This window comes from Saccopteryx bilineata, chromosome 6 (assembly GCF_036850765.1).
Source record: "Saccopteryx bilineata isolate mSacBil1 chromosome 6, mSacBil1_pri_phased_curated, whole genome shotgun sequence".
NCBI classification, from domain to species: Eukaryota; Metazoa; Chordata; class Mammalia; order Chiroptera; family Emballonuridae; genus Saccopteryx; species Saccopteryx bilineata.
The window spans coordinates 121,548,743-121,564,398 of NC_089495.1; the positions used below are offsets into that span (position 1 = coordinate 121,548,743).

The window sequence follows — 15,656 nt, forward strand, 5'->3', positions numbered from 1 at the left end:
CAGGCTGACACGTGACAATTAAGACATCAGCACTGCCGATGGATGCTGAGGCCGTTTCCAGTTTCTGCACATGTGAAGAAAGCTTCCTGAACACTGCATGAGTGGTGTGCACACGCACCCGCTTTGTCAGGCATGTTGGACACCAGCGCTATCCTCTAATAGCGCATTTTGTGGACACCATAGGAATAGCCCTCACACAAATACAGAAGGCCTGTCAACTTCAGGCAGACAGTGAACAAAAAATTAACACTAGAACACAGGCAAATATGTTGAATGGGCTTCTTTCTAAAACTTCTGGGTTCTCTAGGATAATTATGCCTATGAAACATTATTCCTAATGTTATTTTAAGGCTTCAGACACTCTGAGAAAGAACTCAGTACAAAAAACGACTGACAATGTCTTGCCTGTTAAAGTTCTTTCCAGCAAACAATTTCAATCACCCTAACAATGACCCTGTCTGTGAGGAGCAGGCACACCCACTCTTATTTTACAGATAGACACTGCCGTTCAGAAACATGAAAGAACTTGTCCAAGTGACAAGAGGCAGCCATACTTCCTGACTACCGAACAAGAGCCCTGTCCCTACAACATGGGACATGAATGAGGAGGTATGGGCTAAGGCCCTGGGCCCACTGTTTCTGTCATCTCTGATCTACTGGCAAGTCACTCAACATGTCTCTGCCTCCACTGCTCAATCTGTTGTCGGAAAATAATCTCTACTTCCACCACCCAGAGAGGTATCTACTCGAATCTACTTGAGAAGTGCTGTCTATACGCTTGTTATGAATAGACACGTTTCAACATTGAGTTCTGACAGGTCCTAACAAGGACCCAGATGAAGATCATGGACTGGAGGCGCTTACCTGGCTCGGCCGGAGGAAGTTGACGTTAATATTGGGGTACCTGGTGACAGGGTCTATGCTGTACTGGCTGAAGTTCTTGCTCACATTCTCAGGGGTGGTCTGAGGCAACAGCCTGTAAACGCTCTCCCTGCAAGGACACAGCAGAGCTCTCAGAGCGCAGTGTGGCCACCCGTCCTCTTCCTTTCCCCCGGAACAGATCTATTTCTGACAATCCCCCAGGCATCGCAGGGTTAGGACAGAGCCTCATCCTCGACCGGTTCCCTGCCCTGTGACGTCACCCCGCACCCCCCCCCCCTCAGTGACTCACAGGAACAGCACACACGAGGCTGCGGGCAGGGGTAAGAAGGCTGACTCTGATTTAAAAGGCAACTAATTTACAGTTTTGTTTTTTCAAGCATGCCAACATTTAATGTTTAAGAGAATCATAGATGAAGAAAGAACTTGTCACCAAATTAGTCCGAGTTCCTTGAGTAATTGACCTACAAAACCATCAACCACCAATCCCGCCCGGAAACCTTGTTTCTCCAATTTCTAGGTTAGGGCGTTTGTTCTTTACTAGCAAACGCAGGATTCTCACCCTGTCTGCAATAACCTGCTTCAAAATATCTGACCCTTGAACATTTCAGAAATGTTTAAAATTAGTTTGCTATATTCCTTTGAATTAAAGGCACTTTTATTTTCTTGTCTTATTTCAGTCTGTCCCCTATGACCAAACTGACTTCATTAGTATAAGCCACTCTTGCTGAAGGACAGAGGATTTAATGCACTGTTTCTATGAATTTGTTTATGCGACTGTCATAAAGGATGCAGATACCACCATTTGATGGTATACAAAAATTCAGATACCATAGTTGGCAACAAATTTAGTTTAGAAAGGGGTAAGAAAAGAGCACTTAGATTAGATAACTTTTTTAATTTATTGATTTTAGAGAGCAAGGAAGAGAGAGAGAGTGAGAGACAGAAACATCGATCTGTTCCTGTATGTGCCCTGACTTGGAATCAAACCAGCAACCTCTATGCTTTCGGATGATGCTCTAACCAGCTGAGCTATCCAGCCAGGGCCTAGATTATCTTTTAAGTTTCTGTAATTTCTTGAATAAATATCTTGCTTGTTCTCTCTTAAATATGAAAACATTTTTAATTATGAAAAGAAGAGAGAGGTTGGAGAAACCTGGACTCTGCCTGAAAAACAAGCCGCTCGCCACCCCCAGTTCTTTCACAGGGACCCGGCCGCACCCTTTACCTCTCCGCCAGGACTTCCAGGGGACTTGAGCCTAGAGACCAACTCCGTACCATCCAGGCAGAGTCCATAGCAGCTAGAAAGCCCCGGGCGATTCCTGTTCCCATTGGCCAGAAAGGCTATCAAGGAGACACAAAACAAGGAATTAAAATAAATTCCCTTTAAAAAGAGAGAAACTAAACAAAGAGTTTGTTGGAGAAAGCAGTCTGGCAACTGTTGACATGTGGGACTTCTCTGCCTCATAAGCTGGCAGAGGGTAAGTCACGGAGTGTACCCTTCCCATCCCTGTGTGGCCAGTCCGGTGCCCTGTGGCCTGCAGCACTTCTTGCTTCTTGATAGGACGCCTGTGAAGATTCCCGTGCGGTACAACACCATGGACACTCACTCCCCTCTCGGTCCCTAGACTTGTCTCCACAGTCACTAGTAAGTGCTGCCACCCTGCCACTCACCTCGAGGAGGCTGTCCCCAACCAGGGCCACAAGCAGCTGGTGCCCGTTCTGCTCCCGCACCAAGGCGGCATTCTCGGAGGCGTACATGCACGTGAAGTCGAACATGGCCACGTCGGGCTGCCCATAGTGGTTGATGGCAAAGTCCAGAGACGGCAGCTGCTGCTGTGTGGAGAAGTCCGCCGCCTCCCGTGCATAGCTCAGCAGTGCCTCTTGGTCTACGTTCTCCCGGGAAAGCAGGAGCTCGGTGTCGGCGTAGTCCTACTCCAGAGAGGAGAGCAGCTCAAGTCACAAGCACAGCACAGACAGGGCCAGGTCTTCACCGCCTTCCCCTTCCCTAAAGTGACTTCATGTTCCAGGGTCCTTTTATACACATTGCAAAGAAGGAGAGGAGGCTCTGCTGCCTAAAACCACAGTTCTTACTTTCCTGGCCTTTCCACAGACCAGCAGCAAGTTATGACTTCTTTGCTTCTGTGCAACCCACCTCACAGAGTTGTTCTGAATACCAAATAAAACTGTTTACATGATGGTACTTGGTAAACTGAAAAAGCACTGTAAGGTTTACGTTATCATCGGCAACCATGACCCCTGGTAGCAATGAAACACTCAGCTGTGTACAACTCCACAACCCAAAGGAGGGACCCAAAGCTTCAGTGCCGAGACGTGGAGGTGGAGCAGCAGCGGTCAGGGGACTGGGAAGAGATATACGCAGAATGGCACACAAGTGTAAAAACTAATGTAAGATTCTGAAAGGCTCCACAGACCCCACCAACAAAAAAAAACATGTTGCACACAAAGGACTGAAGAGCCCTTTTTGTGTTGGGGGTCCCTGACACTCTGGGCCAAGTCTCTATGTTCCTAAAGTGGGGCTGCGGTCTCCACATGGTCCTGTCAGTCACTAACACAAGATGTTCAAAGCTAAAACACACATGTACAAGTTGGCCCTCGAAATGGTGTCTGTTCACCAGGAAGTAGCAGCCAGGAGTGGGTTTAATACTCGGCAGCAATGGTGGGATTCAGCTGGTTCACACTGGTTTGGCAGAATGAATACTTAATTTTTTGTTGAGTTCAGTGAACAGGTTGTTAAAATGGCACTTGTAATCAGTGTTCTCTCTAAGGTGAGCACCTGGGTAGTTGCTCAACGTGGAAATCACAAATTTACATTCCTTACCCTCTTAATGTTTATCTGCACAACAGTGTATTCTAAGTGCCCGTAGTGATGTTCTTTCCGTCCATAGGTGAAAAAAATTGCAAGTGAAGACGCCAATCAAGAAGCAATATGGAAATCACTTCTCGGCCTTTTGGCTAAGATCAAGTGTAAGAAGCAATATGGAAGTATCTTAAATAATGGTTTTATTGTTTTTTTGTCAGGTATTACTTAATATTTTTTCATTAATATTTTAAAATTCAACATAATCTAGTTTTGTGTACTTTTATTGTTCTTATTTAAATATTAAATGCATGAAGTAATAAACTATCTTTCGGTATATCATTTTTTATACTTAAAACAGTCATTAGGGCAGGGAACTGGTTGTTAAATTATTTGAATTCCACCACTGCTCGGCAGCACACACCCCTACCACTAAAAAATCAAATAAATAAGAAGGAAAAGCAAATCAGGTCTTGGCATTCTAGGTTGTTTCAACGTATTTTCAACTGATGCCGATGGGCTCACTGCATTCTTGGCAGCATGGGCCGCACACAAAGCTTGGCCCTGCTTCTCCTCACAGACAAAGGGCACAGGCTGAGAGACGAACACAGGTGATGGGTGGGAAGAGGCTCTGCTGCAGGCACAGGTTCCCAAGCTCACCCCGACGCTGATCTCAGGTAAGACTAGAGTGCAGTTCCACTGCAGGAACCACACTCATTAGCATCCTGCAGAGACCGAGGCCCCCCTCACGGTCAGTGGTGAGTCTATCTGTGGTGGGGGCCATGCAGGCTCAACCAGGCCACCCAGCGCCTCTGCTCGCCATCTCACACGCAAGACGGTCATTCTCACACTTTGTATGGGACCAAATCAGACTTAAGAAATTCTCCATAAGGAATCTCTACCCTGCAGTGTTCTGATTTCATTCACCATCTCAGGGAATATCATACAATTAGTCACCTGGAAAAGAGGCTGAGCTGGGCCTGGCTAAGAAGAGAAACCCTTACTGCTGACCCAGTCAGTGTCCCCTGGACCTCTGACAGCCACATTTACAATGAAACCAGGACCATTTCCAAGGTCCTATAAATACCAACCACTACTTCTTTGTCAAACTCCATTCCCTCCAGCATCCCTTTAAAAAGATTACCTGGCCCTGGCTAGTTAGCTTGTCATTCCAAAACAACAAGGTTGTGGGTTCGATCCCTGGTCAGGGCACACACACATGGGCAGCAACCACTGGAATATACAACTGAATGGGACAACAAATAAATGCTTCCTTCCCCTCCCCTCTCTCTCTGTTTCTCTAAAAAATCAATAAAAAAGTTAAGCCCTGGCCAGGTAACTCTAGAGTGTTGTCCTGAATGCAGAGGTTGCCGGTTCAATTCCCCAGTCAGAGCACACACAGGAACAGCTCCATGCTCCTGCCTCTCTCTCTCAAAAAATAAACAAAAAACCAAAAAACAAAACAAAAACAACCCTATTAACTAACCAATAGTTTCTTATATATGGAATTCTCTAGAACCACAACTCGAATCACCTAGGATTAAACTAAATATTTACTCCTGAATTAATCTGAGATTTGCTTTGCACCAGTCAGTCCAACTGCAGGAATGCAGTGAGTTGGATACTATTGAAACAACACAGGCTATGTGTTGGCAATTGTCAAAGCTAGATAATGGACACAATGGTGATTTATCACATGATCCTCTTTAGTTTTGTTTATGTTAGAAGATTTCCATAATAAAGAATTTGTTTTGTTTTTTTAAGTTTAACTAAAGAACATTAGAGTACATGTTTCTGGGAGATGGGTTCAGGGCTCACTTTCATTCTCTTGCAGGAAAAACTCTTCAGACAATAAAATTCTTTCTCTTGGTGACCATACTTACCACTGCAACATAAAAATAGGTCTGAAAGAAGCCCAGCACTTACATGTAGTATCACCCCTTTGTCCAGTAAGCTCTGCTTTTTGGCTGTCATAACAAAATAGTGCGTGTCATCTTTGTAGTAGACGATGTTCTCCAAGTCAATACCTACAACCAGAAAACAGAAGTGTGTGAAAAGGGTTTGCTGAAACTAAGGTGTATTAGGGCAGTCAGAGAGCTCATACATAGGCTACAAACTGTAAACCTCCAGGCAGGAAGATAAAATAAAAAAGATGCCTAAACCCATATTCCTACTTCCTGCACACTGAGATCTTTTTCTTTTCTTTCTTTTTTAGAGTGGAGGGGAAACAGACTCCCGCATGTGCCCTTACCAGGATCCACCCAGCAACCCCCATCTGGAGCCAATGCTCAAATCAACTGAGCTATCCTCAACACCCGGGGCCAATACTCAAACCAACCGAGCGACTGGCTATGGAAGGAGGAGAGAGAGGGGAAGAGAAAGGGGGAGAGAAGCAGTTGGTTGCTTCTCCTATGTGCCTTGACTAGGGATCGATCCTGTGGGGCTGATGCTCTGTCCACTGAGCCAACCTGCCAGGGCCACACTGAGTTATCAGAAGAGGGTGAAGTTTGTTTATTCTTCACTGCCTGTAATTCACTTGACACCCTAAGTTATCCTACAAATAATAATCAACAGCGAGCAGAAAGATAAGAATTGGAAGGAAAATAAAGATTAACCTCGAATAAGAGGGTCTGGGTTAATTATCAGGTTAAGCCAGCCACTTTTATAGTCACCAAAGGCAACCAGGGAACTCTCCTAGAACAGGACAGACAGTGGGATGCCTGGAAGCAGAGGATAAACTACTGACTTTTAATTAATCTAAAAAAAAAAAAGATGTAACAGAAAGAAACCATGTTCTAGAAAACAGAGTATTGGAATTTGCCGTGCATTTTTGTTGCATCAAAACATCTACATTAATCTATTCAACAGCTATTTTATAACAATCTCATTCCTATCTAGCACGTGGTTTACTTCAAATCCAAAGTGGAACTTAGGAAGAAGACTATACACTCACTGCCTATGGTCAGCTTCTCAATAAGCCAAAGAAGTACCACCAAAAGCAGATCACTGCATCAGGCACCATCACTTAGAGCCAGGTGGAGAGGAAGGGGTTGCAGAAGAGCTGGTAGAAGGCATAATGAAAACTTCAAGACAAACAAATAAATAAAAACCCAGTCCAGACTAGCCTCGTCCCTGTGATGAGGGTGAAGATGCCAGAGCAGAAGCCTGCAATGCAGAAAGCATTATGCTCAGAATAGAGCACGGGAGGGGAGAGCAGGGTAAACGACAAGCACTGACACCAGTGAACCCTGTTTTCCAGATGGCCCAAGAGAAAACCACAGTAGTTATTTAAGTTCTGTTCTTACTGCTTCCAAGGCTTTGACACCAACCTGTGGCTTCCCTCAGCTCCTGGAAAAACTTTTGGTTGAATATAAACGCCACACCACTGATCTCCTCCACTTTGGCTTCTGCGGTCGTGTTTCGGTTAATAAAATTCGCTGTAATAGCAATGGCCAGTTTGCCTCGAAACTCTTTCCGATGAAATCCTGGAGGGAAAGGCATGTTCAGAGGTAGCAGCAGCAGGCTAGAGAGGAAGGAAGACCCCTTCCAGCAGGAGGGGTACTGATGGTGTTAGGAAACATGAGGGACAGGAATCGATGGGAAAATTGTAGCACAGCTCCTTCTCAATCTGAAAATAAGGTGTTGACCCACCAAAGAAAGTAAAAATCCAGAAAAGAAGTATTTCCCTCACACTAACAAAAAAATCTGAAATCTGACCGGAATATTACTCAATACTAGCAATTCTATTTTCTTTTTAAGAAGGGAAGTCACATTTTTATTAAGCTGAGATTTAACCCTGCAGTGCCAACTGCTCAAAGTACAGCCTGTCTCCTAGTACCTAACAAGAGTGCCCTATAGGAAGTAACCCGAGTACCAGCTGGCTAGCGGAAGGGTGGGTCTGCCCTCCAATTAGAGTAGGTGGCACACATACACAACTTCTTAGAAGGAATGTGGTTGCTGATGGCACAATACCTCACCCCAGGGTTTGGAGAAGGTCCCTCTTCACACTGTTATAAACCAGGGAAAGGAGCACTGCCCAATACCTTCCAGGGTGTTCCTACGGCCATCTCCGCCAATTATCACTTCAAATTCATATTCTGACACAGGATGAGTTCTAGGGTGCACCAGTGCCCGCCAACCTATCCCTGTGGATCAAAGTCAAAATGAAGGTCATCTCCCAGGCCATATTCATACATCTAAGACATCTCAAGATATCCAGGCAGTCAGGTTCCAAGCCTAAATCGATCTAAAAGCATGGGCTACAAACCACAGAAAGGGAGAGGTTCATTCCCACCACACGGCAGTGTTTTCCCTGATGTGGTATGAAGATCATAGACCCAATGATCTTAGTTGAATTCACCTATGCTGAGGGTGATTTCTACCTTAGCAGTCCCTGAAATACTTTCTCTAATTTTACAGACCCCCAAGTATAAAAAAGTTGAAAACCACTGCAGTGAACACAAACGCCTGCAGCGTCTCACACTGTCCCAAAGTTGTCCTCATTAATCACAAGTTCCTCAAGAGATACTGGCTGTACCAGTGGAAAGGTCGCATTTAGTTCTGACAACTGCAGGTTCCTGTAGTTTCCTGCTCTGACCTCTTTTTTTGCCCATGCAACACCCTTCATCTCTCTTCTTTTTGTCCAGTTCAACTCACGTTCGTTTTCCTGGTCCTCAGGAGGCTGTACCAGTCCTTGGAATTCCACATTGACATGGATCTCAATGCCTAGGATCAATGCTACTTTCAGCAGTATTAGCTGAAGCTGCCGGATACCTGGATAAACAAGACAGCACTAGTCAGTGCGCACTAAAAAAAGGGCCGTGTGCAGTCCCTGCTCAGGTTCCCACCTGTCCACCAACGCAGAGTCCATACAGATTCTCAGAGCTTCCTGTAACAGGAGACATCTTCCAAGCCATGCTCCACAGCTGCTTTCTTTATGAAGGGCAAAAAACATTCCAGAGAGACACACAGGCCCGCGCCTACCTCTTGGGTGACACATTTCTGAGACAACGTGAAACTGTAGGTGGCAGGAGACTCCCTTCCCTCTTCCCTGAGTCGGTCAGACCCATGATTATTTACAGAATCTACAATCTTTACAGGATGGCAGTCACCAGAGGAGGCAGAAGATGGCACCCATTGGTATGCATTCTGGTTCTGGTCCAAAGGGGCTAGACTACCTCCTGGGGTTCCAACATCCCTCTCTCATCTCATGACCTCACTGGTCTTCACAGAGCCTGACCAGGCGAGAAGGGCAGACTTCAGTGCAAGCTAAGCAGCCTCTCACCACCCCCCCTCCCACCACTGGTCTAAAGTTGCAAAAACTAAGGCTCACAATGAATGAAAATCTTGCTCATTAGCCTAGTGAGATTCATTTATTTAATGTTAAATGAACACCTGCAAGGGGCCAGACATGGCAGCAGCTCCAGAGATACAGGGATAAAAACCTAGTCCCTTATGTTCAATATACCTCCAAGACAAATCCTGTCAACCACAGGGCACAAAACTGCGCTGAACATGTGACCCCACTCCTCTCATCAGACCAGACTCACCACTCACCTGCAGCCTGTGGCTAACGTGCTGGGAGTCCATGCAAATCCTCCTCCAGATCATTTGGTTATTTCCTCAGTTACACAATCTGACTCCTTCTGAGTCACATGCACAGAGATCATTAAATCCCATGCTAGTGAACATTTTATATTTGTAGATACTAGGTTCCAAGATGTTCTGCACATTACAGCCCAGCAGGTGGGCAGGGGCCTCCCCTGCCAGGGGAATGTGGCAACAGAGGCCAATGTGTGGTAAGCTGGCACAGCCACTTCAAACAGCAAAGAGTTCAGCAGCTGGAGGCGTGCATAAGATGCCTCTGGCAGAGCTCAGAACTCAAGTTTCTTGCTAAGTCTTTCTGGAACCATTAAGAGTGAACAATAAACAAGACCTTAACCTCATCACGCAGACACTGCTTTCATGCATACACACGGTCATGAAAACAAAGCCACCATCTGCGTTAACCTGTGTTTATTTCAAAGGACCTTAGAAAACCACAGGCCCAAGCTGAGCTTGGAGAGGTCAAGAGCATAGCAGGAGCATCGCAGGCAGCAGATCTCATGAGAGTCACTAACCAAAGGAACTGACTCACCACTCGCCAAACTAGGAGTCTGCTTCTTCTAAAACTGTGCTCTCCACTGGACTATGCCACCTGTACCCCGTTCTTAGACTGGTGCAGCATCTAACATATCATGTGCCAAAGAGCAGCATGCCTGTGCTTCTTCCACCAGTCTGGTCAAGGCCTACTCTGGGCATCTATTCCACACTATAAGTGCTAAGTGAGAATCTAAGACCTAACTCAGAAACCCTCATGCTAAATTCCACCAGTTGAGAGTCTGAGGTTACAGAACCACGTGTGGCAGGTGTTTTCACAACAAGCAGAGTGTGTTCCTATACTACAGGTACTAATGACATTAGAACACAGTGGGCTGTTGGGACGAGTTCCTCAGATAACCTGCCCGTCCCTATTACAGAACAGAGGTGGACTGTAGGGTGGGGCCCCACAGGAGAACTGGTCTCACTTACTGATATGGTCAATGGCTCCAGCACAGAACTTGCCGTAGAATTTCTTGGCACCCAAACCTCGTAGGTCATGTATGGTGAATGGCCAGAGATGCAGGACATTGTTGCGGGAGAAGGCATCTCGCTTCTCAATGACGACTACCTTTGCTCCCAGCAAGGACAAGTCGATGGCTGTGCGGAGACCACAGGGGCCGGCTCCAATGATGAGACACTGAAAGACACGCCGCTTTCAGGGCAAAGGCAGTGCCTCCTGAGGAACCTCGCATTCTACAAGTGTCACGATCTCATAACCAACATTCTCTAAAACCCCCAGGTAGGGTTACTCTCCCCATCTCCAAGCCATCCGGGTCCCCGCTGAGCACCTGCGATGGCAGGGAGAAATGCTGGTGGCTGCTATGGACAAACAACACTCCTGTCTCAGCACATGCTCCCCTGTAGATCTGCAACATATCTAAATAAAACATCGTTTCTTTTTAAAAAAATTTTAGGCTCAGGAAAGAGATGAGAAGCATCCCCTGATAGTTGCAGCACCTTAGTTGTTCACTGATTGCTTCTCATTTGTGCCTCGACCCTGTCAGGGCTCTGCTACAGCAGAACCAGCGACCCTGGGCTCAAGCCAACTGACCTTGGGATCATGTTGATCCTGTGCTCAAGTTGGCACACCTGTGTTCAAGCTGGCGACCTCAGGGTTTTGAATTGGGGCCCTCAGCATACCGGGCCAACACTGAATCCACTGTGCCACCAGTGGTCAGGTGGTCATCATTTCAACAAATGACTTAAAAATCTCTTCTCATCTTTCTTTAACAGGAGAGGACCTTTTGTTTCTAAGGCAAGCAGATGTCCATCTGAGGAGATGTAGATTATTAAGTACACAGTTTAGGCAATGTCAAGAGTCCTGGAATGCGTCTTCCACGGAAATGACTCTCAGGACGCAACTTCCAAGAGCCAAAGATTTATGTGCTGAAGGGCTCTGCTTCTTCCACCAGTCTGGTCAAGACTGAAAGCCCAGTCATTAGACTGAAAGCCCAGGAAAATCATCTTGAAAATCCAAGTTTTAGAGAAGTGCTCAGGGTGACACTAGACACTTACCTTAACTAGTTTGTTCTACATGTGCAGAAGAAAAGAAGACATGCAATGTTTTTGGCTTTGGATTCCTTTTATCCTTAATAAAACTCCAGAACTCACTCACAGAAGTCATGTCTTTGAATTCCTTGAATTTGGATGAATATCAAACCAAATGCAAACCATTCAGGAAGAGCAAGGGGCGTCCCTCGGTATCCACATCTGGGAAAATTAAAGCTCAGGAAAAAGCACTAATGACTTAGCCATGAAAATCATTTGCAACTTTGTTTCCCTACCAGGTTTTTCTTCCAAGAAGATGCGCTCTTGTATGAGCAAGAAAGCAGGAAAGCAGGAAAGCTGAAGATGTTGGTTTGAAACCCTGGGTTTGCCTGGTCAAGGCACATATGACAAACAATCAGTGGACAACTAAAACGAAGCAACAATGAGTTGATACTTTTTGAGCTCCTACCCCTGAAAATCAATACATAAAATCTTTTTTCAAAATATATTTAAAAAATTTATTTATTTTAGTGAGAGCAGAAGAGAGGGAGAGAAGAAAGGAAGGAAGGAAGGAGAGAGAGAGACAGGAACATCAATCTGTCCCTGATCAGGGATTGAACCAGCAACCTCTGTGCTTTGGGACAATGCTCTTACCCAGGGGTCCCCAAACTTTTTACACAGGGGGCCAGTTCACTGTCCCTCAGACCGTTGGAGGCCCGGACTATAAAAAAAACTATGAACAAATCCCTATGCACACTGCACATATCTTATTTTAAAGTAAAAAAAACAAAACGGGAACAAATACAATATTTAAAATAAAGAACAAGTAAATTTAAATCAACAAACTGACCAATATTTCAATGGGAACTATGCTCCTCTCACTGACCACCAATGAAAGAGGTGCCCCTTCTAGAAGTGCGGCGGGGGCCGGATAAATGGCCTCAGGGGGCGTATGCGGCCCCAAACAGGCCGTAGTTTGGGGACCCCTGCTCTTACCAATTGAGCTATCCGGCCAGGACATATAAAATCTTAAAAAAAAAAAAAGGTTCTGAAGCCTGTGGCATACCTCCAAGTTGGCAGGTACCATCCATACCTCACAAGACACTGTGCATGAGTGGTGACTTTGTGAAGATGACATACCAAGCACAAGCACCATGAAGCCATTTCCACACAGGATGCTAACAGGGCCTGGCTAACTATTTGCTGAATGACCTACATGCTTCTATCATTGTGAGGTTTTGTTTTTTTTTTTTAATTTTTTACTGCTGGAAACGGGGAGAGACAGTCAGACAGACTCCCGCATGCGCCCGACCAGGATCCACCCGGCATGCCCACTAGGGGCGACGCTCTGCCCACCAGGGGGCGATGCTCTGCCCCTCCGGGGCATTGCTCTGCCACGACCAGAGCCACTCTAGCGCCTGGGGCAGAGGCCAAGGAGCCATCCCCAGCGCCCGGGCCATCTTTGCTCCAATGGAGCCTTGGCTGCGGGAGGGGAAGAGAGAGACGGAGAGGAAGGGGGGGGGGTGGAGAAGCAAATGGGCGCTTTTCCTATGTGCCCTGGCCGGGAATCGAACCCGGGTCCCCTGCACGCCAGGCCGACGCTCTACCACTGAGCCAACTGGCCAGGGCCTATCATTGTAAGATTTAAAACAAAGCCTCAGCAAAACAAAGCTGCTACACCATTAAGTTGTTCTTGCTGGTGAGACCCCGAACACTTAGTATGTGAGCACATGGAACATATTACAATCAAGTCTGGCGCATGGCACAGTCCAATGGACACAGCAATGCCTCTAACAAGGTACGAGGTTGACTGCCTATACTAGATCATGGCTTGACCCAGCTGACCTCTACTTGATCCTTTTTTCTTAGCCTACCTCTACTCAGAATTCTTCCATTTCGGGTTGGATCCTTAGGTCAGTGACCCTGGGCATCAGGGCTGCCAGCCTTACCTTGGTGTTGGTACATGCCTTCCCCTTTTTGTAGTCTTTGTGGCTGCTTCGTTTGTCCAGCTTTGCCCAGAGGGCTTTGGCTTTCCAGTAGCTGAGCTTGGACTTGAGCTTGTGGTAAAAGGAGCGATAGTCCTTAGGCTTCAGGTCCAGGTGGTCGCAGAGCTCTCTGAAGGCCTTGAGGGTCCCCTTGCAGGTGGTGGCCTGCACAAACTGGTCAAACAGGGCATGTGCTTGACTCATGGTCTCGTTTTTACTCTCCTCCATGCTTTCCCACTCAGTGACCCAAAAAAGGGGGCGGAGGAACAGCAGCTGGTCCACCTGATGTTGTCAGGTTAACCTAACAGAAACAAAGAAAAAGGAATGGTGAGCAAATCCAAATTCCTGTCTACAAACATTTCCTAGGAGACATAACCCTTGTTCAGTGTGGAACCCCCGAGTGTTGTATCATCCGTTCAACAAATGTGTGCCTTCTCTACTCCAGGCACCTAGGTGCAGGCGGAAGGGCGCATGGCAGGGCTTGTGTCCAAGGCTCTGCAGTGTCGTGGGTGAGACAGACTCATAAACAGAAGGTTAAGTGTCCCTAGTGATAGCACATAAGGGATTTGGGACACAAAGGAACAGCACCCAAGTCAGAGGGTAAAGGGTCCTCGCTGAAGGTGAACCTCTGCAAGGTGACAGCAGGCTCTTTCAGGATAAGTGAGTACTAGCAGGCAGGGGTACCGTGGAGGACCTGGGGAAGGAAGTAAGACAGGAAGGGCTGTGTGGGACTCTTAGTGAGGGAGTCAAGAAGGATCCCCAGGCTTCCTCTCAGCCAATGAGGAAATGGTGACAGTGTGCAAGTGGATTAAAACAGAACTCAGGTATGAGGGAGGTGTGGCGTGCCCCCTCTTGGCCCCGTTACATCTGCACTGCTTTTGGGGTATTCACTAGGCAGGCAGGCGCAGTCCGAAGCTGGGAGCAACTTCGGATCGTGCCATTAGGTCATTAGCATGCAGGTTAGCAGCTGACCCTAGACGGATAGCTGGTGAGGTCACACCAGGAGAGGCCCTGGGAGAGAAGCACAGGGCCCTGGAGGAGCCTGGGATGCAGACTCCTCAGGAGCTGGCAGAGAGGGTGCTCCACAAAGGCAGTGACAGGAGTGACGGGAGCCAACGTGCAGTGCCACAGCATTTAAAGAGCTTCAAGTTCAGAAGTGTCGACGCTGGTGAGGATTCACACACTAAAATACTGCCTCTGCATACTGCACACGGCAGTGTGGGCAGGTTACAGCCACCCACTCTGCCCACAGACATATCTGACAACAATGATTGATGTCTATGCCTGTCACCAAAAACGTCTACACACCCACCACCCTGCGTCTGCTGGGCAGAAGCTGTAGGATGGGAGATGGTGCCCTGGGTGCTCCTTTGTCCACTCGCTCCCTTGGGTCTTCCTCATTATTTTTGGGCCAAGTTCTATTTATCACCACTCTTTGGAACTATTACCGCAGGGCAGGAGGCAAAGGGCCAAAGACCAAAATGCAGCCACAGGAAGAACAGAAAGGGAGGCCAGGGCAGTGAGGTTCTGCGCCCATGGGTTCTCTGACCCCTGAATAGGTCTCTCTGCCTCACTAGGCCTCGATGTTCCCTAGTGTGAGACAGGAAGCAGAGACTGGGTGATCTCCAAAACTCTCTTCCAATCCTGAGGTTCTCTGAGTTGAGTGCTGAGAAAAACTTCGCTGTCACAGGGCTCACTCCTGCTACTGCAGTTGTGAGGGTCCACGAGAGGAATATCACCAACTTACCACCAGTGTGATGAGGACTGTACTGAACTTTACTGTTGGAGATGGGGGTGGATGCAGGAAGAGAGCTGTTGGTCCACTGTACTCAGGTAGAGAAGCAAGAAGTAGCCCACTATTCAGTGAACCAGCCCATGTAGTGGGATCCACCAAATGGGAGATGCTAATGAAATCAAGTCTCAGAAGACAGGCGCCATGCTTCAGATTCAGAGCACAGTATAGGAGGAGACCCTCGTCCTTCCTGAAGCTCTTACACTGGGGAGACCTCTGACCAACAGAGCCCCCTTTGCGAAGTAGAAACAACATCTGCTCTGCACAACTCACACGATATCACAAGTTTAACCAAATCGACTGAAGCTGTGTCTTAAGTTTCAGGAGTGAAAGTTAATAACTAAATACGAGGAACTGCCATTTCCCTGTAACCTATGTCAACAGATGCACACTTTTCATGGATTGTGGAGGCCAAGTCAAAGATGGTAATTCTTTACCCGAAACACAGACTTGTCTTCTGATCCCAAGTATATCACATACCCAACATTCTCTCCTGGCTTTGGATATAAAAACTACACTAGTAAGAAACATAGCTTGTTCCAATGTCTGT

At 46.9% G+C, this 15,656-nt stretch overlaps 1 protein-coding gene across 21 annotated transcripts in view; it reads right to left on the minus strand.

The window, feature by feature from the left end:
* The window catches only part of MICAL3 (microtubule associated monooxygenase, calponin and LIM domain containing 3), a 226,614-nt gene that overhangs the window by 130,760 nt on the left and 80,198 nt on the right, over positions 1-15,656 (minus strand). For all 21 annotated transcript variants that reach the window (XR_010725999.1, XR_010726000.1, XM_066234480.1 and 18 more), the window contains exons 2-10: positions 13,279-13,615; positions 10,271-10,478; positions 8,357-8,473; positions 7,744-7,845; positions 7,030-7,185; positions 5,627-5,727; positions 2,554-2,811; positions 2,108-2,223; positions 865-991 (exon numbers count right to left, since the gene is read on the minus strand). Coding sequence is in view for 19 of the 21 variants with exons in the window: in XM_066234480.1 (XP_066090577.1) it covers positions 865-991; positions 2,108-2,223; positions 2,554-2,811; positions 5,627-5,727; positions 7,030-7,185; positions 7,744-7,845; positions 8,357-8,473; positions 10,271-10,478; positions 13,279-13,542 (1,449 nt within the window). In the remaining 2 variants the exon portion in view is untranslated. The remainder of the gene's footprint in view (positions 1-864; positions 992-2,107; positions 2,224-2,553; positions 2,812-5,626; positions 5,728-7,029; positions 7,186-7,743; positions 7,846-8,356; positions 8,474-10,270; positions 10,479-13,278; positions 13,616-15,656) is intronic.